This window comes from Gopherus evgoodei, chromosome 9, assembly GCF_007399415.2.
Source record: "Gopherus evgoodei ecotype Sinaloan lineage chromosome 9, rGopEvg1_v1.p, whole genome shotgun sequence".
In the NCBI taxonomy this organism is placed as follows: Eukaryota; Metazoa; Chordata; order Testudines; family Testudinidae; genus Gopherus; species Gopherus evgoodei.
The window spans coordinates 60,676,927-60,702,173 of NC_044330.1; the positions used below are offsets into that span (position 1 = coordinate 60,676,927).

The 25,247-nt window shown below is 50.6% G+C and overlaps 1 protein-coding gene across 3 annotated transcripts in view; it reads left to right on the top strand.

Annotated features, from left to right (window-relative positions):
* Positions 1-25,247, top strand: part of PHKA1 (phosphorylase kinase regulatory subunit alpha 1) — a 95,277-nt gene that overhangs the window by 28,609 nt on the left and 41,421 nt on the right. For all 3 annotated transcript variants that reach the window (XM_030574383.1, XM_030574382.1, XM_030574384.1), the window contains exons 12-14: positions 1,696-1,803; positions 16,455-16,533; positions 17,561-17,695. In XM_030574383.1, coding sequence (XP_030430243.1) covers positions 1,696-1,803; positions 16,455-16,533; positions 17,561-17,695 — 322 coding nt within the window. The remainder of the gene's footprint in view (positions 1-1,695; positions 1,804-16,454; positions 16,534-17,560; positions 17,696-25,247) is intronic.

Sequence of the window (25,247 nt, forward strand, 5' to 3'; positions counted from 1 at the left end):
TTGCACTGACTAAGCTGACTCTGCCACAAGCTCTTCGGCCCCTTGGTAGGGTCCTCCAGCTCTAGCCAGTGCTCCTGACAGTTTTCTTATGGTGGGTCTCCTGCAGTTCTTTCCCTCAGACAACTCCCTGCTCCTTCTTCCTGTTGCCTGGCCTCAGGCAGCTTCCACTTGCCCAATTCTTGTCTCCATCTCTCTGTGTATGTGGCCCAGGTGCCTTCTCGTAAGCCTCATTGGGCAGCAGCTGCCCTGTCACAGTCACTGGGCCCGGCTCCCTCTTAAATGAGCCAGTGGGTGACAGGGCTGCACCTTATGCCCAGGGCCCAGGCTCTTGCTTGAAGCATTAGAAGTAACAGGAGTCAAAAGGGATCCAGTCTCCCTTCCCCTGCCTCATGTTCTTGCTGCCACCCCACAGATGCTCCATCTACCAGTGCCCGAAGCGGGGATGGGCAGTGATGACAGCTCTTATCCAAGACACCTGTGCATCACTGTCCACCTGCCTGGCCAGGGGTAATGTGGAGTGAAGCTGGGCACCCCTGCTGGATTCTCAGAACAGCTGGGGCTGATCCCTGCAGGACTGCCTCTGCTGACTTTCCCCTCCCCCTTCTGCATGAGCTGGGTGGGGTGAGCATGGCTTGCTGGGTCTCGTCTCCAGTGTGCTCCATTCCTGGTCAGGACTAAGACTGGGCATTGCTGTGACCCCTGCCCTGTGGGTTGAGGGGGTGTCCATCACGCCAATTCTCTGGGTTAATGCTGCCCCCTTACCAACCGGTGTGTGGGGGTGGGAGGTGGGCAGGGGCTGTGTGCTCCCTTCCCTCTGAGGTCAGAACAGCTGGCTCCAACACCCCCTGACCTCAGGCCTGCTCTCCTCAGGATGGAGTGGGTACATCTGCGCTGCAGCTGAGCACGAATCTGTCTACCTGAGCTGGCAGGCTTGCCCCCAGCTGCAGTGTGGATGCAGCTAGCATGTCCAGCCAGGAAGCACAATGCCATCTACCTCCATGCCCTTCAGCTCATTGCAGCACTCACCATGCACACGCCGCTTGTTCCAATGGGTGTTGCTTGCTGTTGAGGCACCTGCCCTTCCAGGCAGTGCTTTAGTGGTGTTCTAAGCTCTGCTGGCTGCCCTTTGCCCCCCCTCTGTCAGTCTCTAGGTCTGTCTACCTGACCCCAATGAACCAAATGTCTGAAAGCAGCCAAGGAGGAAGGGGCATGCAGGGGCAGCTATGATCTCCTGGGGGTGGGTACTTTTAAAATGTGTCAATTGCCTTTAAAGTCAGCATCGAGCTGCCAAGAGTGAGAGGACGTCACAGCCACGCTGGGGATCCTCTGATAGCCTAAGAACTCTGCTACACTAAATCAGGAAGATCCATGGGAATGCTGCTACAATGCTGTGTGGAAACTCTAGCTGCTTCCAAGAGATTTGCATTGGGAGGCCCTGAATGTGTGGTATTGGCCTCCCCTAGCTAACTGGGAGGAGGGTAGGGAGGTAGGGAGTCTCCCATCAGGGCATGGGAGGGGAAGCTTGCCTTGGTAACACCCCACCCCGATAAGAGAGGAGCCCCCAGGTATGTGATGACAGTTCTAAAGAAACGTTCCCTGCTGGGCAGTGGGTTGGTGCCTTGCAACATCTTCTAGGCTGTAGCCACTGTCGGCTGCCCAATCTCACACTTTTTTTTTTTTTTTTTTCCCTTCCAGGTGGATGAGGAGTATGTGAATCCCCACACTGTTGACCGAGTCCCTATGGGCAAGCTGCCCCACATGTGGGGCCAGTCTCTGTACATCCTGGGGTGCCTGATGGCAGAGGTGAGATCACACCTGTCACTCTGGCCTGTCGGTTAGTCCAAACTTAGCAGCTCTAGTTGCTGAGGTATTTGTCTGCTCAGGAGTCAGTCTTCATTCCTGTTGCTTTAAACATTGAGTTGCTGAGCACTCTTGCCTCCACCATGGTCAGTGGGAACTGGGCGAACTTAGCACCTGGCCCGGAAGATCTTTAAATTTGCAAGAATTGTCCATAACTTCATGGAATATGTGGTGGTTCTTCAAGTGCTTGCTCATATCCATTCCAGTTAGGTGTGTGCATGCCGCGTGCACGTTCGTCAGAAGATTTTTACCCTAGCAACACTCGGTGGGTCAGCTGGGCTCCCCCTAGAGTGGCACCACCATGGCGCCGGATTTATACCCCTGCCAACCCAACCGCCCCTCAGTTACTTCATACCGCCCGTGTTGGTCGTTGGAACAGGGAGTGTGGTTTTACTGACCTTCACCTCCCTAGCTACTCATAGTTCTCTAGCTATTTTGTTGTGTATATAGTTTATAGTTCATTTTTATTGTTCATAGTTAGTGTATAGTTAAGAGCAGTTCGAGGATTAGCCCCTTCCCCTCACCCATGCCAGGGCCCATGCCTGGTTCACGGGTTCACGGGTTTCAAACCTTGCTCGGCCTGTCATAAGCCGATGCTGACAGGAGATCCACACGACTCCTGCCTTAAGTGCGTCGGGGAATCTCACCTGACAGATAAGTGTCGCATTTGCAAGGCTTTTAAGCTGAGAACAAAAAAGGAGCGGTACCTTCGGCTAAAGCAGCTCCTCATGGAGGCGGCTCTTACCCCTCCGACTTCGGCACCGAGCACTGGTCAATCGGTGGGCAGAAGCACCTCCTCGGCACCAGACCGCGCCGGTACTGCAAAGGCCTCTCGGCACCGGCTGTCGCCGGCACCGAGGTCGACTCAGCACCGCTTCCTCTCCCCGAGGTCAAGAGAGCCTAAGATTCCTGCTGCTTCTGTGCCACCTGCACCATAGCCAGAGAGCTCATCTAAGTCGGATCGCCCAACACCTGCTGCGGCACCGACAACGTCGGCACCGTCGATTCTGATCCCACGAGGGCCGTCGAGTCCGGTGCCCGTCAACTCCCCAGCGCAAGTCTGTGGTTGAGCTTACTATTCCATCCACGCTGGAGACATTCTCAACGGTGAGGGATCTGATTGCCATGACAGAGTTGACACTGCCTCAACCCCCGGCACTGCCGGTGCGGGTAATACAATCTATCGGCAAGCCTGCCTTGATACGACCATCCTCTGTCGGCACAGCAGAGCGGCACCGTTCACGATCACGGTCCCGCAGATGTTCCAGGTCCCGTCGGCGCTCCTGCTCCCAACGATGCTCGCGCTCCCAGTACCGTTCTCCTCCTCGGTAGTGGTCGCACTCGCAGCACTGGTCGGTATCCCGTTCACCGGCCCGCTACTTTCAGCACCGTTCCAGCTCCTGGCACCGCTCTAGGCACCGTGACTCCCATAGCCTCTCCCAACATCAAGCCTCGATCTCAGTCGACCTCCCAGCACCGCTCCGGTCGCAGGTCCTGATCTCGTTCCCAGTACCGGTATGCCTCCCAGTACCAGTCCCTGGTGCCGAGTAGGGCAAGGTCCGCTAGAGACAGAGACTCTGCCCAGGGCTTTTCAGCACCTCCATGGCCATTCAGACATGCATCAGTGTCGTCCCATGTGGACAGCTCTTATGCTCAGGACCGCGATTCTGATGTGCCCACCAAAGTTTTCCAAGAGACCCAAGACCAATGACCCCATCAGTGGTCTTTCTGGACACCTTGGGCGTACCACCAGGCCCAAGGCGTACCAGTAGTTCCGTCCCACTCTATCTCATCAGAGCACCGAGTGCCAGAGGCAACGGTTAGCCGTCCCCCTCCGACTGCTGCAGAGGAAGCCCCAGTTCACCCACCGGACTCCCAGGTTCCTCTGGAGCAGGAGATCGCCCAAGAGCAACAGGCCACCCAGGACCCGCTCGTCGCCAGCATCTCCTCTTCCTCTTCTCCAGATGAGGCGGTGGCAGGAACATCCTCCTCAGGCCCTCCTCCAGTCGACCTGAGAGCTCATCAGGACCTCCTAAGGAGGGTAGCACTCAATATGAACCTCCAGGTGGAGGAGGTCCCAGAGGTAGAGGACCCAGTAGTGGACATTCTGTCAGCGGATGCCCCCACTAGAGTGGCCCTACCGTTTATTCGGACCATCCAGGCGAATGCCGATACTATATGGCAGTCACCAGCCTCTATCCCTCCTGTGGCCAGGGGAGTCGAGCGTGAATATATGATGCCCTCTAAAGGGTACAAGTACTTGTATGTCCATCCTCCTCCCTGCTCACTAGTCGTCCAGTCTGTTAATGAGAGGGAACGCCACGGCCAGCAGGCACCAGCCCCGAAATCAAAGGAGGCTAGGCGAATGGACCTACTCGGTCACAAGGTGTGCTCGGCAGGGGCCCTACAGCTCCGGCTGGCAAATCAACAAGCCTTGCTTAGCCGCTATAATTATAACACCTGGGTGGCGGTGGGTAAGTTTATGGAGCTTCTCCCTCAAGACTCCCGCCAAGAGTTCACTGCCCTCTTAGAGGAAGGGAAAAAAGTGGCGAGAACTTCCCTCCAGGCCTCGTTGGATGCAGCAGACTCAGCAGCCAGGACTGTGGCCTCAGGAGTTGCCATGAGGCGCATCTCATGGCTTCAGGTTTCAAACCTCCCACCGGAGCTGCAGTATACCATTCAGGACTTACCTACCATTCAATGGTAAAGGCCTCTTCTTGGAAAAGACTGACCCTAGGCTGCAAAGCCTGAAGGACAACAGGGTTATTATGCGCTCTCTCGACATACATAGGCCGGTGACCCAACGCAGGCCTTTCCGTCCCCAGCCTCACCGCCCATCCTCGGTGCCTAGCAAAGACAGGACTTTGGCAGGCGGCACGGCTGAGGTGGTCGCAGACAACCGTCAGGACCCCAAGGGGGCCAAAATCAAGGTCCCTTGAAACCACCACTGGGACCAAAGACGAACTTTTGAAAGTGCGCCCAAGGGCAGCATACCAGTTACAGGCCAGGGCCCTCTCTTCCCTTCCCCAACCGTCTCTCCTACTTCCTCCGGCGTGGTCCCACTTAATTTCAGATCGCTGGGTCCTACACACGGTGGAGTATGAGTACCACCTCCAATTTATTTCAGCCCCGCCCTCCCACCCTCCAACCCTGTCCCTCTTCAGGGACCCCTCTCACAAGCAATTCCTCTTACAAGAGGTGCAGACGCTCCTCGCCATAGGAGCTATAGAGGAGGTACCGATGAACGAAAGGGGAAAGGGGTTTTACTCTCGTTATTTCCTAATCCCCAAGTCGAAGGGAGGTCTCAGACCTATCCTAGACCTGTGAGGACTCAACCAGTTTATGATAAAGTTGAAGTTCCGCATGGCATCCCTGGGGACCATTATCTTGTCCTTGGATCCTGGAGACTGGTATGCCACCCTTGATATGAAGGACGCGTACATTCACATCGCCATCTTTCCTCCGCATAGGAGATAACTCTGCTTTGTAGTCAACCGTCAGCACTTCCAGTTTACGGTCCTGCCGTTTTGGCCTTTCTGCAGCCCCAAGAATATTGACAAAGTGTATGGCCGTAGTCGCCGCCTACCTCCGCCAACGTCGGACACACGTTTTTCCGTATCTGGACAATTGGCTCATCCGAGGGGCCTCCGAGACACAAGTCACTCAGCATGTGGGCATCGTCAAGGACCTATTCACATGTCTATGCCTGATGATCAATATAGAAAAATCCACTCTGGTTCCCACGCAGAGGTTAGACTTCATAGGAGCTATCCTGGACTCCAATCTAGCCAGAGCCTGCTTACCACAGCCGCGGTTTCAGGCGATGGCAACAATCATTCGAGGTCTACAGAATTTCCCGACGACCTCGGCTCGCACTTGTCTCGGTCTCCTGGGTCACATGGCTGCCTGCACGTTTGTAACCAAACACGCCAGGCTCTGCCTCTGTCCTCTCCAAGTTTGGCTCAACTCGGTATACTGCCCAGGCAGGGGCCCAATAGACACGATAGTCACCATTCCCCCGAGCACCCTAGGCTCCCTACAATGGTGGCTAACTCCCTCCCTGGTGTGTGCAGGGATGCCGTTCCATCCGCACCAACCCTCAATGTCCCTGACAACAGACGCGTCATCTCTCAGCTGGGGTGCTCACCTTGGTCACCTTTGTACTCAAGGCCTTTGGCCTTCTCAGGAGCTGGCATTACACATAAATGTCCGAGAACTGAGAGCAGTCCGCCTGGCGTGCCAGGCATTCCAGCAACAGTTGCGATGTCGTTGTGTCTCAGTGTTTACAGACAACACAACGGACATGTACTACATAAACAAACAGGGAGGGACACGGTCCTCCCTCCTTTTTCAGGAGGCCATCCAACTCTGGGACTTTTGCATAGCCCACTCGATAGATCTGGTAGCCTCCTTTCTCCCAGGCGTTCGGAACATCCTGGCGGATCGACTCAGCAGGTCTTTCCTGTCTCACGAGTGGTCAATCCGCCCGGACGGTATGCATTCTGTTTTCCAGAAGTGGGGATTTCCCCACATAGACCTGTTCGCTTCCCGCGAGAACAGGAAATGCCAGATGTTCTGCTCCTTCCAAGGTCTCTCCCCGGGATCGATCTCGGGCACTTTCCTGATGCCGTGGAAGAGCCAGCTCCTTTATGCCTTCCCACCGTTCCTGCTGGTTCACAAGGTCCTGCTTAAACTCTGCAGGGACAGAGCGTGCATCGTCATGATCGCTCCAGTGTGGCCCAGGCAGCACTGGTAAACCACGTTGCTCAACCTGTCGATAGCCAACCCAATTACCCTGCCACTCCACCCAGACCTCATAACTCAGGACCACGGCAGGCTTCGCCACCTGGACCTGCAGGCTCTTCACCTCACAGTGTGGCTGCTGCGTGGCTAAACCAGTCAGAGTTCCGTTGCTCTGAATCAGTATGACAAGTTCTCCTGGGTAGCAGGAAGCCTGCCACCCGGTCAACGTACCTAGCCAAGTGGAAGCATTTCTCCTGCTGCTGTGAAACACTTAATCTTACTCCCACTGAGGTCTCGATCCCCTCTATTTTGGACTACCTCTGGTCTCTCAAACAGCAGGGCCTAGCAGTATCATCACTGAGGGTACACTTGGCAGCCATCTCCACCTTTCACCCAGGCGAAGGTGGTCGTTTGGTGTTCTCACACCCTATGGTTTTGAGGTTCAAGGGCTTGGAGCGCTTATACCCTCAAGTACGCCGCCCAAACCCGACCTGGGACCTCAACCTGGTTTTAACCAGACTTATGTCTTCCCCCATTCGAGCTGTTAGCAACCTGTTCACTACTATCCCTGTCTTGGAAGACAGCTTTCCTCGTAGCCATTACATTGGCCAGATGAGTCTCCGAGCTTAGGGCTCTTACAGTGGATCCGCTGTACACTGTGTTCCACAAGGACAAGGTGCAGTTGCGACCACACTCGGCTTTCCTCCCTAAGGTGGTTTCGGCCTTTCATGTTAACCAGGACATCTTTCTTCCCGAAGCCATACTCAATGCGACGGGGGCAACAAATGCACTCCCTGGATGTCCGTAGAGCGCTCGCATTTTATATTGAGCGGACAAAACCGTTTCGTAAAATGCCCCAACTCTTTGTCGCAGTAGCAGACCAAATGAAAGGCCTACCTGTTTCCTCTCAGAGGATCTCATCTTGGGTGACGGCGTGCATCCACACTTGTTATGATTTGGCTCATATTTCCCCAAGCCACATCACTGCGCATTCTACCAGGGCTCAGGCTTCATCTGTCGCCTTCCTGGCTCGTGTACCTATCCAGGAGATATGTCGCGCAGCTACCTGGTCCTCGGTTCATACCTTTGCTTCGCATTATGCTCTGATTCAACAGTCAAGAGATGAGGCAGCCTTTGGCTTGGCAGTTTTGCATTCTGCCACATCTCACTCCAACTCCACCGCCTAGATAAGGCTTGGGAATCACCTAACTGGAATGGATATGAGCAAGCACTCGAAGAAAAGACGGTTACTCACCTTTGTAACTGTTCTTCTTTGACTGCTTGCTCATATCCATTCCAGTTAGGTGTGCGCGCGCCACGTGCACGTTCGTCGGAAGATTTTTACCCTAGCAACCCCCAGTGGGTCGGCTGGATCGCCCCCTGGAGTGGCGCTGCCATGGCGCCTGATATATAACCCTGCCGACCCGACTGCTCCTCAGTTCCTTCTTACCGCCCATGTTGTCGTTGGAATAGTGGAGCGCGGCTTAGCTGTCCTCCACTTCCCTAGCTACTCCTTGTTTCTTCGCTATCTTGTTGTATATAGTTAGTTAGTATATATAGTTTAGCAGGGTTTGGGCATTAGCCCTTTTCCCGCACCCGGTGCCGGGGCCCATGCCCGGTTCACTGGGGTTTAAACCGTGCTCGGCCTGCCATAAGCCGATGCCCACAAGCGATCCCCACGACGCGTGTCTAAAGTGCCTTGGGGAATCGCACATTACAGATAAGTGCCGTATTTGCAAGGCATTTAAACTGAGGACAAAGAGAGAGACTTTTGTCTAAAGAATCTCCTCATGGAGGCCGCTTCGAACCCTCCGTCCTCGGCACCGAGCGCAGAGCACTCCACTAGCAGTGCTCCTCCGGCACCGGACTGTCCCGGCACCACGAAGATACCGCGGCACCGGCCTTCTCCGGCACAGGGACCTGCTCGGCACCGATCTCTCTCACCGAAGCAGAAGAGGTCGAAGTCCTCCACTGCCTCTGTCCCCTCGGTGCCGCAGATGCAGCCTCGGTCGGACTGCCTGACACTGGCACCTGCTGCGGCACCGCCTGCTGCAGTACCGTCAACTCCAGTCTCACGAGGGCCATCGAGTCCGGTCCCTGAGAGCTCCCCGCCAAGGCCTGTGGTTGAGCTTATGGTCCCTTCTACTCCAGAGACATTCTCCGCAGCCAGGGACCTTATTGCCATGATGGAGTCTGTCCTGCCTCAAGCCCCAGCACCGCCGGTGCAGGTACTACAATCCAGAGGCAAGCCGGCTATAATGAGACCTCCTTAAGTCAGCCCGACTGACCAGCACCGATCACAATCCAGGTCCTGGTGCTGTTCGTGGTCTTATAGACTATCACAATGCCGGCGCCGCTCGCCTGTCTGGTACCGGTCGTACTCGCGGCACAGATCGACGTCTCGGCCTCCACGGTACTCTTGGTACCGCTCCAGCTCCTGGCACCGCGACTCTCACAGCTGTTCACGTCGTAGATCTTCGAGATCCAGGTCGACCTCCTGGCACAGTGACGGTCGCAGGTCCCGGTCTCGTTCTTGGCACCGGTATGACACCGACGGCGAGACAGACGGACCCTTACCATGGCCTCTCAGCTCCTCCCTGGTTGTCCCAGCACCCCTCCGTGTCTTCCCAGGTGGACAGTACGTATGCTCAAGACAAGGACACGAATGTGCCCACCGCGCTATTCCACGAGCCCCAGGCTCAGGATCACAGACCTCAACAGTGGGCATTTTGGACACCCTGGGCATATCATCAGGCCCAAGGTGCATGTCCAGGCCCATCGCGTTCTGTCACATCAGAACACCGGGTGCCGGAAGCCACTATTAGCCGCCCTCCTCCTCCTGTTTTGAAGGAAGTGTCGGTCCAGCCACAGGACTCCCAGATCCCTAGGGAGACAGAGGCTGTCCACCAAGAGGAGCCCTCAACTGACCCACTTGTCCCTGGTCTTTCCTCATCCTCCTCCCCTGACAAGGAAGTGGCCGGAACATCGGCGGTAGGCCCTCCACCAATCGACCTGAGGGCCCACCAGGGTCTCCTCAGGCGTGTTGCACAGAACATAAACTTGCCAGTTGAGAAGGTCCCGGAGGTAGAGGACCCAGTGGTAGACATCTTAACATCGGATGCCCCCACGAGAGTGGCCCTCCCCTTTATACGGACGATCCAGGCCAATGCCAACACAATCTGGCAGTCTCCGGCCTCTGTTCCACCTGCTGCCCAGGGAGTGGAACGTAAATATATGGTGCCCTCCAAGGGCTACGAATATTTGTATGTCCATCCCCCTCCTTGCTCCCTAGTTGTCCAGTCAGTTAATGAGAGGGAACGCCATGGCCAGCAGGCTCCAGCCCCGAAATCAAAAGACACGAGACACATAGACTTACTGGGGTGCAAAGTCTATTTCGCAGGGGCGCTCCAACTCCGTGTGGCTAATCAACAAGCCCTCCTTAGCCGCTATAATTATAATACCTGGGCGGCGGCGGACAAATTCAAGGAGTTGCTCCCGCAGGACTCCTGACAGGAATTTGTGGCCATCCTGGGCAAGGGAAAAAGGGTGGCTAGAAAGTCCCTCCAGGCTTCCCTGGATGCCGCAGACTCAGCGGCCAGGACCCTAGCCTCTGGGGTGACTGAGGCGTATCTCATGGCTGCAAGTCTCAGGCCTTCCCCCGGAACTCCAACATACAATCCAGGACCTCCCCTTTGAAGGGCAGGGCCTGTTTTCAGATAAGACAGACCCTAGGCTCCAAAGCCTGAAAGACAACAGGGTGATTATGTGCTCACTGGGCATGCATACATTAGTCAAATTGGAAAAGATGGGGATCAATATGAGAATTGAAAGGTGGATAAGGAACTGGTTAAAGGGGAGACTACAACGGGTCGTACTGAAGGGTGAACTGTCAGGCTGGAAGGAGGTTACTAGTGGAGTTCCTCAAGGATCGGTTCTGGAACCAATCTTATTTAACCTTTTTATTACTGACCTTGGCACAAAAAGCGGGAATGTGCTAATAATGTTTGCGGATGACACAAAGCTGGGGGGTATTGCTAACATGGAGAAGGACCGGGATATCATACAGGAAGATCTGGATGACGTTGTAAACTGGAGTAATAGTAATAGGATGAAATTTAATAGTGAAAAATGCAAGGTCATGCACTTAGGGATTAATAATAAGAACTTTAGATATAGATTGGGAACGCATCAGTTGGAAGCAACAGAAGACAAGGACCTTGGGGTATTAGTAGATCACAGGATAACTATGAGCCGCCAATGTGATATGGCCATTAAAAAAGCTAATGCGGTTTTAGGATGCATCAGGTGAGGTATTTCCAGCAAAGATAAGGAGGTGTTAGTACCGTTATATAAGGCGCTGGTGAGACCCCACCTGGAATACTGTGTGCAGTTCTGGTCTCCCAGGTTTAAGAAGGATGAATTCAAACTGGAACAGGTTCAGAGACAGGCTACTAGGATGACCCGAGGAATGGAAAACCTGTCATATGAAAGGAGACTCAAAGAGCTTGGCTTGTTTAGTCGAGCCAAAAGAAGGCTGAGGGGGGATATGCTTGCTCTTTATAAATATATCAGAGGGATTAATATTATGGAGGAAGAGGAATTATTTAAGCTTAGTACCAATGTAGATACAAGAACGAATGGGTATAAACCGGACACTAGGAAGTTTAGACTTGAAATTAGATGAAGGTTTCTAACCATTAGAGGAGTGAAGTTCTGGAACAGCCTTCCAAGGGGAGTAATGGGGGCAAAAGACATATCTGGCTTTAAGATTAAGCTTGATAAGTTTATGGAAGGGATGGTATGATGGGAGAGCCTAATTTTGGCAATTGATCTTTGATTATCGCCAGATAAGTATGCCCAGTGGTTGGTGATGGGATGTTGGATGGGATGGGATCTGAGATACTGCAGAGAATTCTTTTCTGAGTGCTGGCTGGTGAGTCTTGCCCACATGCTCAGGTTTTAGCTGATCACCATATATGGGGTCGGGAGGGAATTTTCCTCCAGGGCAGATTGGCAGAGGTCCTGGAGGTTTTTCGCCTTCCCCTGCAGCATGGGTCATGGGTCACTTGCTGGTGGATTCTCTGCAGCTTGAGGTCTTCAAACCACAATTTGAAGACTTCAATAACTCAGGCATAGGTTAGGAGTTTGTTATAGAAGTGGATGGGTAGGGTTCTGTGGCCTGCTTTGTGCAGGGGGTCGGACTAGATGATCACATTGGTCCCTTTTGACACTAGAATCTATGAATCTATGACTCCGCGCAGGCCGTTCTACCCGCAGCCACACCGCTCTTACCCTCAGCCCAGGCAGAGACAGGACTTTGCTAGAAGGCAAGGTAGAACCGGTCGCCGGAGGCAGTCAGGCAACCAAGGGGGCCAGAACCAAGGTCCCTCCCAAACCTTCCACAGGGCCAAAACCCTCCTTTTGAAGGTGCGCCCGAGGGCATCATACCAGTGTTGTCAAATGATCCGTTCCCTCCTTTCTCCAATCGCCTCTCCCTTTTCCTCCCTGCGTGGTCCCGGCTAACGTCAGGTCGCTGGGTCTTATGCACGCTGGAATTTGGGTATCGCCTCCAATTTATTTCACACACCCCTCCTTCCACCCCTCTTCCTCGTCCCTCTTCAGGGACCCCTCTCACGAGCAACTCCTCCTCCAGGAGGTGCAAACGCTCCTTGCCAAAGGAGCCATAGAGTAGGTACTAGAACACGAATGGGGCACAGGGTTTTGCTCCCGATACTTCCTAATCCCCAAGGCAAAAGGGGGTCTCCGACCTATCCTGGACCTGCGGAAACTCAATAGATACATGATAAAGCTGAAGTTCCGACATGATAAAGCTGAAGTTCCGTATGGTATCCCTAGGGACCATCCATCCCATCCCTGGATCCTGGAGACTGGTATGTCGCCCTCGACATAAAAGATGCGTATTTTCACATAGCCGTCTTCCCACCTCACAGGAGGTTCCTCCGATTTGTAGTCAACCGCCAACATTTTCAGTTCGCGGTCCTACCGTTCGGCCTCTCTGCGGCCCCAAGAGTATTCACAAAATGCATGGCTGTAGTCGCCGCTCACCTCCGCCGCCATCGGATACATGTTTTTCCGTATCTAGATGCCTGGCTCATCCGAGGAACCTCTGAGGTACAGGTGATCCATCACATCGGCATTGTCTAGGCCCTTTTCCTACATCTAGGCCTAATGATCAATGCAGAAAAATCCACTCTGATTCCCACTCAGAGGATAGACTTCATTGGTGCCACCCTGGACTCCAACCTCGCCAGGGCCTGCTTACCGCTGCCCTGGTTCCAGGCAATGGTGGCGATCATCCAGAGTTTGCAAGCTGCCCCGTTAACTTCGGTTCGCACTTGCCTCGGTCTCCTGGGTCACATGGCCTGCACATTTGATGAAATACGCCAGACTGCGCCTCCGTCCTCTCCAATTGTGGCTGAATTCAGTGTACTGACCAGGCAGGGATGCCATAGACATGATCATCACCATTCTCCTGAGCATCCTAGGCTCCCTCAAATGGTGGCTGAGCCCCTCCCTGGTGTGTGCAGGGCTGCCATTCCATCCGCCCCAGCCCTCTATGTCCCTGACAATGGACGAGTCATCTCTCGGCTGGAGTGCTCACCTTGGACATCTACGCACACAAGGCCTTTGGTCATCTCAAGAACTGGCCTTGCACATAAATGTCTGGGAGCTGAGAGCAGTCCACCTTGCTTGCCAGGCGTTCCAACACCACTTGCAAGGCCGTTGTGTGTCGATATTCACTGACAACACAACAGCCATGTACTATATAAACAAACAGGGCGGAACAAGGTCCTCGACCCTTTGCCACGAGGCCTTACGACTCTGGGACTTTTGCATAGCCCAATCTATAGACCTCATAGCGTCCTTTCTCCTGGGGGTTCGGAACACTCTGGCGGATTGCCTCAGCAGATCCTTCCTTTCCCACGAGTGGTCGCTTTGCCCGGACGTCATTCTTTCGGTCCTCCGGAAGTGGGGATTTCTCCGTGTAGACCTCTTCGCCTCCTGCGAGAACAGGAAATGCCAGATGTTCTGTTCCTTTAAGGCCTCTCACAGGGTTCGATAGCAGACACTTTCCTCATACCGTGGACGACTCACCTGCTATACGCCTTTCCACTGTTCCCACTTGTCCACAAGGTCCTGCTGAAAGTACGCAAGGACAGAGCCCGCTTGATCATGATCGCTCCAGCGTGGCCCAGGCAGCACTGGTACACCACGTTCCTAGACCTGTCAATAGCGGACCCTATCCCACTACCTCTGCACTTGGACCTGATAACTCGGGATCACGGCAAACCTAGACCTATAGTCCCTCCATCTCATGGCATGGCTCTTGAGTGGTTGACTCAGTTTGAGTTGCGCTGCTCTACCCCAGTGCAGCAAGTACTCCTGGGTAGCAGGAAACCTTCCACTAGAGCAACATATCTGGCCAAGTGGAAGCGTTTCACATGCTGGTGTGCAGAGCATAACGTCCTTCCCACTGAGATCCCCATCCCCACCATCTTGGACTACCTCTGGTCCCTTAAACAACAAGGCCTAGCGGTATCTTCTTTGAGGGTGCACTTGGCGGCCATCTCTACTTTCCACCCAGGGGAGAATGGCCGCTCCGTGTTTTCACATCCTATGATATTTCGAATCCTCAAGGACTTGGAGCACCTATACCCCCAGGTACGCCACACCACCCCAACCTGGGACCTCAATCTGGTTCTTACCAGACTTATGTTGGCTCCATTTGAGCCATTAGCATCTTGCTCCCTTCTCTACCTCTCCTGGAAAACCACTTTCCTTGTATAGCCATCACATCGGCTAGACGAGTTTCTGAGCTCCGGGCTCTCATAGCGGACCCTCCATATACTATCTTCCGCAAAGACAAGGTACAGTTGCGACCACACCTGGCCTTTCTCCCCAAAGTGGTATCAGTCTTCCATGTTAACCAGGAGATCTTCCTTCCGGTCTTCTTCCTGAAGCCACATTCATCGCACAGGGAGCAACAGCTGCACTCCCTAGACGTCTGTAGAGCGCTTGCTTTTTATATCGAGCAGACAAAGCCCTTCTGCAGAAGTCCCCAACTTTTCGTCACGGTGGCAGAGTGTATGAAGGGCCTTCTCGTTTCCTCACAGAGGATTTCATCCTGGATAACTTCGTGCATCTGCATCTGTTACGACTTGGCTCAAGTTCCGTCCAGCCACCTCACTGCATACTCTACCAGGGCTCAAGCCTCATCTGCTGCTTTCCTGGCTCGTGCCCATCCACGAGATATGTCGAGCAGCTACCTGGTCCTCGGTGCATAGGTTTGCCTCTCACTATGCCCTGGTTCAGCAGTCCAGAGATGATGCAGCCTTTGGCTCCGCAGTGTTACACTCTGTGATATCTCACTCTGACCCCACCGCCTAGGTAAGGCTTGGGAATCACCTAACTGGAATGGATATGGGCAAGCACTCGAAGAAGAAAAGACGGTTACTCACCTTTGTAACTGTTCTTCGAGATGTGTTGCTCATATCCATTCCAAACCCGTCCTCCTTCCCCACTGTCAGAGTAACCGGCAAGAAGGAACTGAGGAGTGGTCGGGTTGACAGGTGTATATATCCGGTGCCATGGCGGTGCCACTCCAGGGGGCAACCCAGCCGACCTACCGGGGGTTGCTAGGATAAAAATCTTCCAATGAACGTGCAAGTGGCGCGTGCACCCTTAACTAGAATGGATGTGAGCAACACATCTCGAAAAACAACAGTTACAAAGGTGAGTAACCGTCGTCTTTTCCTTGTAGCGCCCTATTCCTAGGTAGTCTCTGCATCTGCCTCTGAGTAGCACTTGTCTTTCTGACAAACACATGGGGCTGTTCTGTTGCATTCTACTCAAGGCCTTATCTCCAGCCTTTCTTCTTCTGGTCACTGCACTCTGCTTGGCCCTGCTTGCTGGCTAGTGTGTTGGGTGAACAACCTTTTCTGAAATATGCTCATATGAGTGTCTGGAGGCTTGTCTAAGTAACATCATCCACCACACCATACCCTCTGCAGTAAAACATCCCTCCGCCAGGATAGTGAAGTCCCCAGTCAGCATCCAGGGGCTGCTATTCAGCATAGCAGTGCACTGTACTATGACCACTGCAGCGCGTAGCTACTTCATTCATCTTTCAGGCCTGTTTTTAGGAATTTCCCTGTCTGGGTGAGCTCTCTTCTGCCAAACTATAGCAAATGGGGGCTTGGTGGGATTAAAGAGTTAAATATTCTTTCTGGCCAGAGTGTGCTCGTTACTCAGAGTCTCTCCAAGAAAGCATAAGAACGGCCATACTGGGTCAGACCAAAGGTCCATCTAGCCCAGTATCCTGTCTTCTGACAGTGGCCAATGCCAAGTGCCCCAGAGGGAGTGAACTTAACAGGTAATGGTCAAGTGATCTCTCTTCTGCAATCCATCACCACCCTCTGACAAACAGAGGCTAGGGACACCATTCCTTCCCATCCTGGCTGATAGCCATTAATGGACTTAACCTCCATGAATTTATCCAGTTCTCTTTTTTTTTAAAATGCTCTTATAGTGTTATAAGCAAAATAACTCTCTGGGTGAAGGAGGGTCTGGCTCCGAATTGACTCATCCATGAGTACCAGAAAGGGGAAGAGGTTTTTCCAAGCTATCTTTTTCTAGTAGGCTTTAATAGCTCATTGTAATGCTGATCGACTGAACCTGACAGATCGGGGTTCCCCATCTGATCTGGTCCTCAATGTGTGATCTGTGTTGCTGATGTGTTCTGCTGCTAGGGTAATGTTAACAGGGGTCTCTGTAAGCAGCTTGTCTTCTCGGTGAGGGCAATTCCTCTCTCTGGTTATTTCTTCACACAGGGATTTCTGGCTCCAGGTGAAATTGATCCCCTGAATCGCAGATTTGCTACTGTCCCAAAACCGGATGTGGTAGTCCAAGGTGAGCACGGCAGTCTTACAGGTTGCTGTAAGTATGCTACACAAGAAGGGATGGAAACAGTCTCTGGCTGCAAAATGCAGGATGGCTTCCTGCCCGCCAGCAGAGCTGGCAGCTTCACCACACTGAATCTGGTAACTGACTTGATTTGGCAGATGTTACTTGCATCTGGCAATGGGTGGTGCAGCTGGTTGCCCTTTCAGGGGGTTGAAAGGCTTCATACAAGTGGTGAGTGGTGCCATGGGGTGATGGCAAAAGTAACATTTCCCCCTTTACAGTTTCTCTGATCCTGTGAGATCACTCAAGCCAAACAGAGTCAACTCAATCAATACTTGATTGGAAGACCTCTCAGGTGTTGGTGTGTCTGGGGACTCTCCCTTCTGAGTCAGTGCTGAGCCAATGCCCCAGCCTGGTTTGCTGCTTGAGATGTGTTCTTTTGGATGGTGCTCTGAGAATGAAGGGGCCAGGAGTCTGATTTAAAGATTCCTTGTCTCCCTTCAGTTAAACCAGCTGCTACGTTGTTCCACAGAGATGGCTACATTTCAGCAGTGGCCCAAGTGACATGGGAGCTATATAAAGGAATCTGTTTAAGTTGGTAAAGTTCTTAAGGGTCCTTCAGGATGGAAGGTGCTATAGAAATTTAAGTGCTCCCTTTAAACCATGATCTCCTGCCAGTGCCATTGCTGGCTCATATCGTGATGAGTCTTGCTCTCACCTCTGTCACCTGCTAACCTAGACCTCTGATCCAGTCCACTGGGCAATGAAAGCTTCAACATGGCAATTGTTGCTGCCAGGGGGATGGCTCTCGGACCTCTACCCCTCATGGCGGAGAGCCCAGGTTGTTCTCTAGGGTGGCAGGTTAGTTGGGATGGGTGCTGACCCTAACGATGATGAAACGCAAGCAGTCATCGCCAAGCAACTTGCACCCAGTCTCTGAGCAGCCTCCGCAAAGGGGGAATGGCCATTCGGCAGTGAAGTTCGTGGCCTGAGATCTCCAGCTGCTAATACTGCCCTCTCCACCCTCACCCAGTGTGCATCCTAGCCGAGACAGACAGCATCAAGGCCATCCTGAAGAAGCAGGGCATCGAGGTGGAGACAGTGGCTGATGTCTATCCCATCAGAGTGCAGCCGGCCCGGATCCTCAGCCACATCTATGCCAGATTAGGTGAGTGGCTGGAGCTTTGCCTAAGCACCTGGGGTAGGGGGTGATAGAACATCTTGATGGGACAGGGAAAGGCAGCTTGGGAAATGACTCGATCCTCCCTGTGTCTGACTTTCCAATGTGCACTAATGGCCAGCGGAGCAGCAAGTCTTGTCTCAGCTGTGGCAGTTCCCTTGACACTATCAGCTCCTTCCCCTCCCACCCCCATTTTTTTTTTTTTGGAGAATGTCATGAGGCTGCCAGTAACCCTTTCCTGACTGAACACAGGTATGTTTTTTTCTCTAATGGTCCCTGCACACCTTTTAACCCCGCTCATGTAGTGGGCAACGGACTCTTGGGAGAGCTCCCTACAGCCTTGTCACCACCCATCTCTCTCTCTCTCTGTCTCTCTCTTCCCCCCAACCCCCCTCCCCAAATCCCTCTTTCAAGCACCAACATCGGTCTCCAACCTGCTGACTGTAAGCCCAGGCTGCCATCAATATGGCCACGTTGGTCAAGCTTGCTTCCAAATCTAGATCTTGTTATAACAAGTTTCAGCAGAGCCATAGATCGATGGAAATGGTTTTCCCCTCATTTAAAAACCTCACAACCTCCAGTGCAGAGCCTGCAGCCCAGATGCTGTGATGCTGGGCTCCTACATGCAGACCTCCAACGGGCTCCGTACCTGCTGACTGTCCAGGCAGCTTTCATGGGGCGAAAGTCTGACAAGGGGCATGGAGGGTGAAAGGTCAGTTGGAGTCTGAACTCTTTTGTCATCTAGATAAGGCAGGGGTGCATGTATCCCTGGGGATACGCAGAGCTCTGCCAGGAGGTACATCAACTCATCTAGATATTTGTCTAGTTTTGCAACAGGCTACAGGAAAAGCATGAGTAAAGTCAGTACAAACTAACATTTCATACAGACAATGACTTGTTTATGCTGCTTTATACAGTTTACACTAAAATGTAAGTACAATATTTATATTCTGATTTTATTTTATAATTACATGGCAAAAATGAGAGATTCAGTCAGCAGTTTGTCAGTAACCCTCTGCTGAGACAGTTTTTTTTGTATTTTAGCTCTGATTTTGTAAGCAAGTATTTTTCAAGTGAAGTGAAACTTGGTGTGCATAAGACAGTCAGACTCCTGAAAAGGGTACAGTCGTCTGGAAAGGTTGAGAGACGCTGAGATAAGGGAACACTTATAGACTCATAGGCTCTAGGACTGGAAGGGACCTCGAGAGGTCATCGAGTCCAGTCCCCTGCCCTCATGGCACGACCAAATACTGTCTAGACCATCCCTAATAGACATTTATCTAACCTACTCTTAAATATCTCCAGAGATGGAGATTCCACAACTTCCCTAGGCAATCTATTCCAGTGTTTAACTACCCTGACAGTTAGGAACTTTTTCCTAATGTCCAACCTAAATCTCCCTTGCTGCAGTTTAAGCCCATTGCTTCTTGTTCTATCATTGGAGGCTAAGGTGAACAAGTTTTCTCCCTTCTCCTGATGACACCCTTTTAGATACCTGAAAACTGCTATCATGTCCCCTCTCAGTCTTCTCTTCTCCAAACTAAACAAACCCAATTCCTTCAGCCTTCCTTCATAGGTCATGTTCTCAAGACCTTTCATCATTCTTGTTGCTCTTCTCTGGACCCTCTCCAGTTTCTCCACATCTTTCTTGAAATGCGGTGCCCAGAACTGGACATAATACTCCAGTTGAGGCCTAACCAGTGCAGAGTAAAGCGGAAGAATGACTTCTCGTTTCTTGTTTACAACACACCTGTTAATGCATCCCAGAATCATGTTTGCTTTTTTTGCAACAGTATCACACTGTTGACTCATATTAAGCCTGTGGTCTACTATGACCCCTAGATCTCTTTCTGCCATACTCCTTCCTAGACAGTCTCTTCCCATTCTGTATGTGTGAAACTGATTGATCCTTCCTAGGTGGAACACTTTGCATTTATCTTTATTGAACTTCATCCTGTTTACCTCAGACCATTTCTCCAATTTGTCCAGATCGTTTTGAATTTTGACCCTGTCCTCCAAAGCAGTTGCAATCCCTCCCAGTTTGGTATCGTCCGCAAACTTAATAAGCGTACTTTCTATGCCAACATCTAAATCGTTGATGAAGACATTGAACAGAACCGGTCCCAAAACAGACCCCTGCGGAACCCCACTTGTTATACCTTTCCAGCAGGATTGGGAGCCATTAACAACTACTCTCTGAGTACGGTTATCCAGCCAGTTATGCACCCACCTTATAGTAGCCCCATCTAAATTGTACTTTCCTAGTTTATCTATAAGAATATCATGCGAGACCGTATCAAATGCCTTACTAAAGTCTAGGTATATCACATCCACCGCTTCTCCCTTATCCACAAGGCTCGTTATCCTATCAAAGAACGCTATCAGATTAGTTTGACACGATTTGTTCTTTACAAATCCATGCTGGCTATTCCCTATCACCTTACCACCTTCCAAGTGTTTGCAGATGATTTCTTTGATTACCTGCTCCATTATCTTCCCTGGCACAGAAGTTAAACTAACTGGTCTGTAGTTTCCTGGGTTATTTTTATTTCCCTTTTTATAGATGGGCACTATATTTGCCCCCTTCCAGTCTTCTGGAATCTCCCCCGTCTCCCATAATTTCCCAAAGATAATAGCTAGAGGCTCAGATACCTCTTCCATTAACTCCTTGAGTATTCTAGGATGCATTTCATCAGGCCCTGGTGACTTGCAGGCATCTAACTTTTCTAAGTGATTTTTTACTTGCTCTTTCCTTATTTTCTCTTCTAAACCTACCCTCTTCCCGTAAGCATTCACTATACTAGACATTCCTTCAGACTTCTCAGTGAAGACTGAAACAAAGAAGTCATTAAGCATCTCTGCCATTTCCAAGTCTCCCGTTACTGTTTCCCCCTCCTCATTGAGCAGTGGGCCTACCCTGTCCTTGGTCTTCCTCTTGCTTCTAATGTATTGATAAAAAGTCTGCTTGTTTCCCTTTATTCCCATAGCTAGTTTGAGTTCATTTTGTGCCTTTGCTTTTCTAATCTTGCCTCTGCATTCCTGTGTTATTTGCCTATATTCATCCTTCGTGATCTGACCTAGTTTCCATTTTTTTATATGACGCCTTTTTATTTTGTAGGTCACGCAAGATCTCAAGGGTAAGCCAAGGTGGTCTTTTGCCACATTTTCTATCTTTCCTAACCATCGGAATAACTTGCTTTTGGGCCCTTAAAAGTGTCCCTTTGAAAAACTGCCAACCAAAATCCGCCTTCCTGAAATCCATTGTCTCTATTCTGCTGTACTCCCTTCTACCCTTCCTTAGAATTGCAAATTCTATGATTTCATGATCACTTTCACCCAAGCTTCCTTCTGCTTTCAAATTCTCAACAAGTTTCTCCCTATTTGTTAAAATTAAGTCTAGAACAGCTTCCCCCCAGTAGCTTTTTCAACTTTCTGAAATAAAAAGTTGTCTGCAATGCAGTCCAGGAACTTATTGGATAGTCTGTGCCCCACGGTGTTATTTTCCCAACATATATCTGGTAGTTGAAGTCCCCCATCACCACCAAATCTTGGGCTTTGGATGACTTCAAAAAGACAAGAGCCCTGTTCTCATCCAAAGCCCTTGACCTCTTCTCTCTTCCTATGACCAGTTGAATGCAGGCGAGGGAGGTCTGAATTAATGCTGACGCTCCTTCCCTCTTCCTCTAGAGACTGCTAACTCTTCAGCCGTCCCCTCTTGTGTTGCTTGCTTGATCTCTAGAAGGGACCTGTTTTGAACCAGATGCTGGGTGTTGTGAAGGGATTGCCTGGGGAAGGGAGACCTCTCAAGTCCTAACCCAGCCTTTTGCTTTGTGTAGCTCCAGCCAGTACTCCTGAAAGCCCTGTGGAACGCGTTGCTAGCACAGCCTACAGCTTCTTGAAAATCTGCCTATAATGGGTCACAGAGACCCCCTTGGGACTGTCACCTGATGTGCTGAAATTACCTCTGAGCTCATTTTCCCTACCAGCTTGGGACCTCAAGAACTCTGTTTTGTTGAACCAAACATGCTAGCCTGCTGCAACACAGACCCACGGTCTGGTCCAGACCCCCAAAGCTGCAGTCTAAACTGAAAATAGCTGAGCAGGTTACCTGTCTCCAGCACTCAGACACCCAGTTCCCAATGGGATCCATACCCCAAATAAATCAGTTTTACTCTGTATAAAGCTTATATAGGGTAAACTCATAAACTGTCCGCCCTCTATAAATATATGCACAGCTGTTTGCTCCCCCAGGTATTAATCACTTACTCTGGGTTTATTAATAAACAGAAATGATTTTTATTAAGTATAAAAAGTAGGATTTAATTGGTTTCAAGTAATAGAACGACGTAAGTCACCAAGCAAAATAAAGCAAAAACATGCAAGTCTAAGCCTAATGCACTAATAAACTGATAACAGGTAATATCTCACTCTCAAAGATGTTCTAATAAGCTTCTTTCACAGCTCCTTCATAGTCTAGGCCCAATCCTTTCTCCTGGTACAGTCCGTGTTAGTTCCAGCAGACATCTCAGGTGGTACGCAGGGGTTTTCTCATGACTGGCGTCCTCTTTTGTCCTGCTCCCCTCCCTTTTATAGCTTTGACACAAGGCGGGAATCTGCTTGTCCCCACCCCAGCCTCATCAATGAAAAAGTACAAGAATTAAGATGGATTCCCGTATCATGTGACATGGTCACATGTCACTGTAAGACCCCTCTTGTCTCCATGCTTCCTGGGTTGGCCCACAGTACACAGGAACTCTACACCAACATTCCACACAGAGATGGACTACATGTCATCAGAAATAGTATCCCCGATAATATCACAGCTAACCTGGTGGCTGAACTTTGTGACTTTGTCCTCACCCACAACTACTTCACATTTGGGGACAATATATACCTTGAAGTCAGCGGCACTGCTGTGGGTACCCGCATGGCCCCACAGTATTCCAACATCTTTGTGGCTGACTTAGAACAACGCTTCCTTAGCTCTCGTTCCCTAACGTCCCTACTCTACTTGCGCTACATTGATGACATCTTCATCATCTGGACTCATGGAAAAGAAGCCCTTGAGGAATTCCACCATGATTTTAACAACTTCCATCCCACCATCAGCCTCAGCCTAGATCAATCCACACAAGCGGTCCATTTCCTAGACACTACTGTGCTAATAAGCGATGGTCATATAAACACCACCCTATACCAGAAACCCACTGACCGCTATACTTACCTACATGCCTCTAGCTTCCATTCAGGACACACCACATGATCTATTGTCTACAGCCAAGCTCTAAGATACAACCATATTTGCTCCAATCCCTCAGACAGAGATGATAAACACCTACAAGATCTCTATCAAGCATTCTTAAAACTACAATACCTACCTGCTGAAGTGAAAAAACAGATTGACAGAGCCAGAAGAGTACCCAGAAGCTACCTACTACAGGACAGGCCCAACAAAGAAAATAACATAACGCCCCTAGCCATCACCTACAGCCCCCAACTAAAACCTCTCCAGCGCATCATCAAAGATCTACAATCTATCCTTAAAGATGATCCCTCACTCTCACAGATCTTGGGAGACAGGCCAGTCCTCACTTATAGACAGTCTCCCAGCCTGAAGCAAATACTCGCCAACAACCGCACAACATAAACACTAACCCAGGAACCTATCCTTGCAACAAAGCCCGATGCCAGCTCTGTCCACATATCTATTCAAGTGACACCATCACAGGACCTAATCACATCAGCCACGCCATCAGGGGCTCGTTCACCTGCACATCTACCAATGTGATATATGCCATCATGTGCCAGCAATGCCCCTCTGCCATGTACATTGGCCAAACCGGACAGTCTACGCAAAGGAATATGGACAGAAATCTGACATCAGGAATCATAACATTCAAAAACCAGTGGGAGAACACTTCAACCTCTCTAACCACTCAGTGACAGACTTGAAGGTGGCAGTTTTGCAACAAAAAAACTTCAAAAACAGACTCCAAAGAGAGACTGCTGAACTCAAATTAATATGCAAATTAGATACAATTAACTCAGGCTTAAACAGAGACTGGGAATGGCTGGGTCATTACACTAATTGAATCTATTTCCTTATGTTAAGTTCTCCTCACACCTTTTATGGGTCATCTTAATTATCACTTCAAAAGTTTTTTTTTCTCCTGCTGATGATAGCTCATCTCAATTGATTAGACTCTTCCTGTTGCTATGCGTACTTCCACCTTTTTATGTTCTCTGTATGTATAAATATCTCCTGTCTGTGTGTTCCATTTCTATGCATTCGAAGAAGTGAGCTGTAGCTCACGAAAGCTCATGCTGAAATAAATTTGTTAGTCTCTAAGGTGCCACAAGTACTCCTGTTCTTTTTGCGAGTGCACAGGAAGTCATGCAGGTAAATAAACCATTTACAATCAATTGTCCTAGTCAGTGGGAGCCATCAGCATTCTAAACCACCATTAATGGCCCACACTTTGCATAATTGCAATAGGACCTCAGAGTTATATTTTATATTTCTAGCTTCAGATACAAGAATGATACATGCATACAAATAGGAGGAATATATTTCAGTAGGTTATAACCTTTGTTATAGAGTATTAGGGTTGGAAGAGATCTCAGGAGGTCATCTATCCAATCCCCTGCTCAAAGCAGAACCGATTCCCAACTAAATCATCCCAGCCAGGGCTTTGTCAAGACGGGCCTTAAAAACCTCAAAGGATGGAGAGTCTACCACCTCCATAGGTAACCCATTCCAGTCCTTCACCACCCTCCTAGTGAAATAGTGTTTCCTAACATCCAACCTAGACCTCCCCTACTGCAACTTGACCATTGCTTCTTGTTCTGTCATCTGCCACCACTGAGAACAGCCTATTTCCATCCTCTTTGGAACCCCCCTTCAGGTAGTTGAAGGCTGCTATCAGATCCTCATTCATTCTTCTCTTCTACAGAGTAAATAAGCCCAGTTCCCTCAGCCTTTCCTTGTAAGTCATGTACCATTGCCCTCCGCTGGTTATGATATCTTACAAGAGACCTTTTCCATAAAGCATATTCCAGTTACATCATAGGGTACGTCTTCACTACCTGCCGTGTCGGCGGGTAGCAATCGATTGCTCGGGGATCGATATATCGCATCTCATCTAGACGCAATATATCAATCCCCGAACGCACTTATATCGATTTCCATAACTTCACCAACCCGAACGGAGTTGCGGAATCGACAGGGGGAGCCGCGGACATCGATCCCGCGCCGTGAGGACGGTGAGTAATTCGATCTTAGATACTTCGACTTCAGCTACGTTATTTACGTAGCTGAAGTTGTGTATCTAAGATCGATTTTCCCCCGTAGTGTAGACCAGCCCATAGTCACGTTCATAAGCATATTTCCATAAAACATATGGAATGCAACATCATACTGTCTCCTTCCTCTGTTCTGAGAGCACATCTTCATTTACATACCGAATAGCTTCCCCACTGCATATTCTGCTCAGGGTTGTCTGTGCACCCCACTGCCTGGGATTTGCTGCATGATGGTGAG